Source organism: Plasmopara halstedii, assembly GCF_900000015.1.
Source record: "Plasmopara halstedii genome assembly, contig: Scaffold_2061, whole genome shotgun sequence".
NCBI lineage: Eukaryota > Oomycota > Peronosporomycetes > Peronosporales > Peronosporaceae > Plasmopara > Plasmopara halstedii.
In genome coordinates this window covers 2,127,822-2,128,959 of record NW_020188969.1, presented here as the reverse complement: position 1 = coordinate 2,128,959, position 1,138 = coordinate 2,127,822, and the positions used below count along the sequence as shown (strand labels likewise).

At 42.2% G+C, this 1,138-nt stretch overlaps 1 protein-coding gene across 1 annotated transcript in view; it reads left to right on the top strand.

Annotated features, from left to right (window-relative positions):
• Positions 1–320, top strand: part of PHALS_02953 (pollike protein) — a gene marked incomplete at both ends in the record, with an annotated part of 1,818 nt that extends 1,498 nt beyond the window's left edge. Inside the window, one exon of the mRNA XM_024717422.1 lies at positions 1–320. This exon is cut by the window's left edge and continues 1,498 nt beyond it. Within this exon, the coding sequence (XP_024582923.1) occupies positions 1–320 (320 nt within the window).
• Between the last annotated feature and the right edge of the window lie 818 nt (positions 321–1,138).

Genomic DNA, 1,138 nt, shown 5'->3' with positions numbered 1-1,138 from the left:
CAGAAAGATGTGATGTGTACATTCAAGATGTGGAGATTGAGCACAAAAAAACGATTTTTCTTTGTGAGTGCAAGTACTGGAACAAGAATGTGGATATATCTGAAATGAGAGCGATCATTAATGGACTGGATCAGAAATGGCACTGGGAGGTCGTGTTGCTTTTTTGTATGAAGCTGGAAAGCGATTGTAAGGAATGGGAGAATCCGGACATTGGATGTGTCAAGATTAATTCCCAAGATGGTGGTGTCGACTGGGTTTTCCAGCCCAACCGAAACAATCGAAAACGTCTGCTCGTAGTCATCGAAACACGCAATAACTAATAATAAAAAGTAATGTTCGTCCCAAAATGGCGATGTTTTTGATCATGTTTTGCCATCTATAGTACGAACATACTTGCAACCATCAAATCGTTATCTTCAAGAGGAGAGCTGTGGACGTATCTGCCGATGGATGAGGCAGACAAGCTCAGCAGCCAATCCCGCTGTCTGAAGCTTAAAACGCGACATTAGTGCATGTTGAGGGTTTTGAGTATAGCTGCTTCGTGAGTGATCATAGTTTGATCATGGCTGATGAATCTATCATGGAGCACTCCAACAAAACATGGTCAATAACACCTTCGTTAGAAACACCGGTATGGATTTAAGTTGAAAAATCTAGAGCTAGTTAGATTGTTGTGCGAAAGAAAAACGCCGACTAATTCAAGGAGAACATCTAATGTGAATTTGGCGATCGATATATCTATCGAATACAGAAAGACAGAAACAATCGACGATTTTGGATGCTTGTAGTTGGTAATAGTATCCAAAACTTATTAAGCGTCTTCTTACTGACGCGTTGTGCATTGAGACTTTCAGTATCCACTACGCCTTTTTGAAAGCAGTGAATGTCGCAGCAGCTGCAAAACGCAAGTATTAAATCGCAAGCGTCGGTTTCCGAGTTGCGAAAGGTGAACGCTCTTTAAATGCGCTAAAGGTAATAGATCTAAGACTTGAGGAGGTATTTTCGTGGCCGCTGAACAGCGCCTTAATATTTAGTGCTGTTACAAATATATTCAAGCCCTGCAATTCCCCTTCTCTCTCGACTGGAAAATTTGGAGGGTCGAACTGCTACGCAGGGCTGGCCGTTAGACACTTCGCGG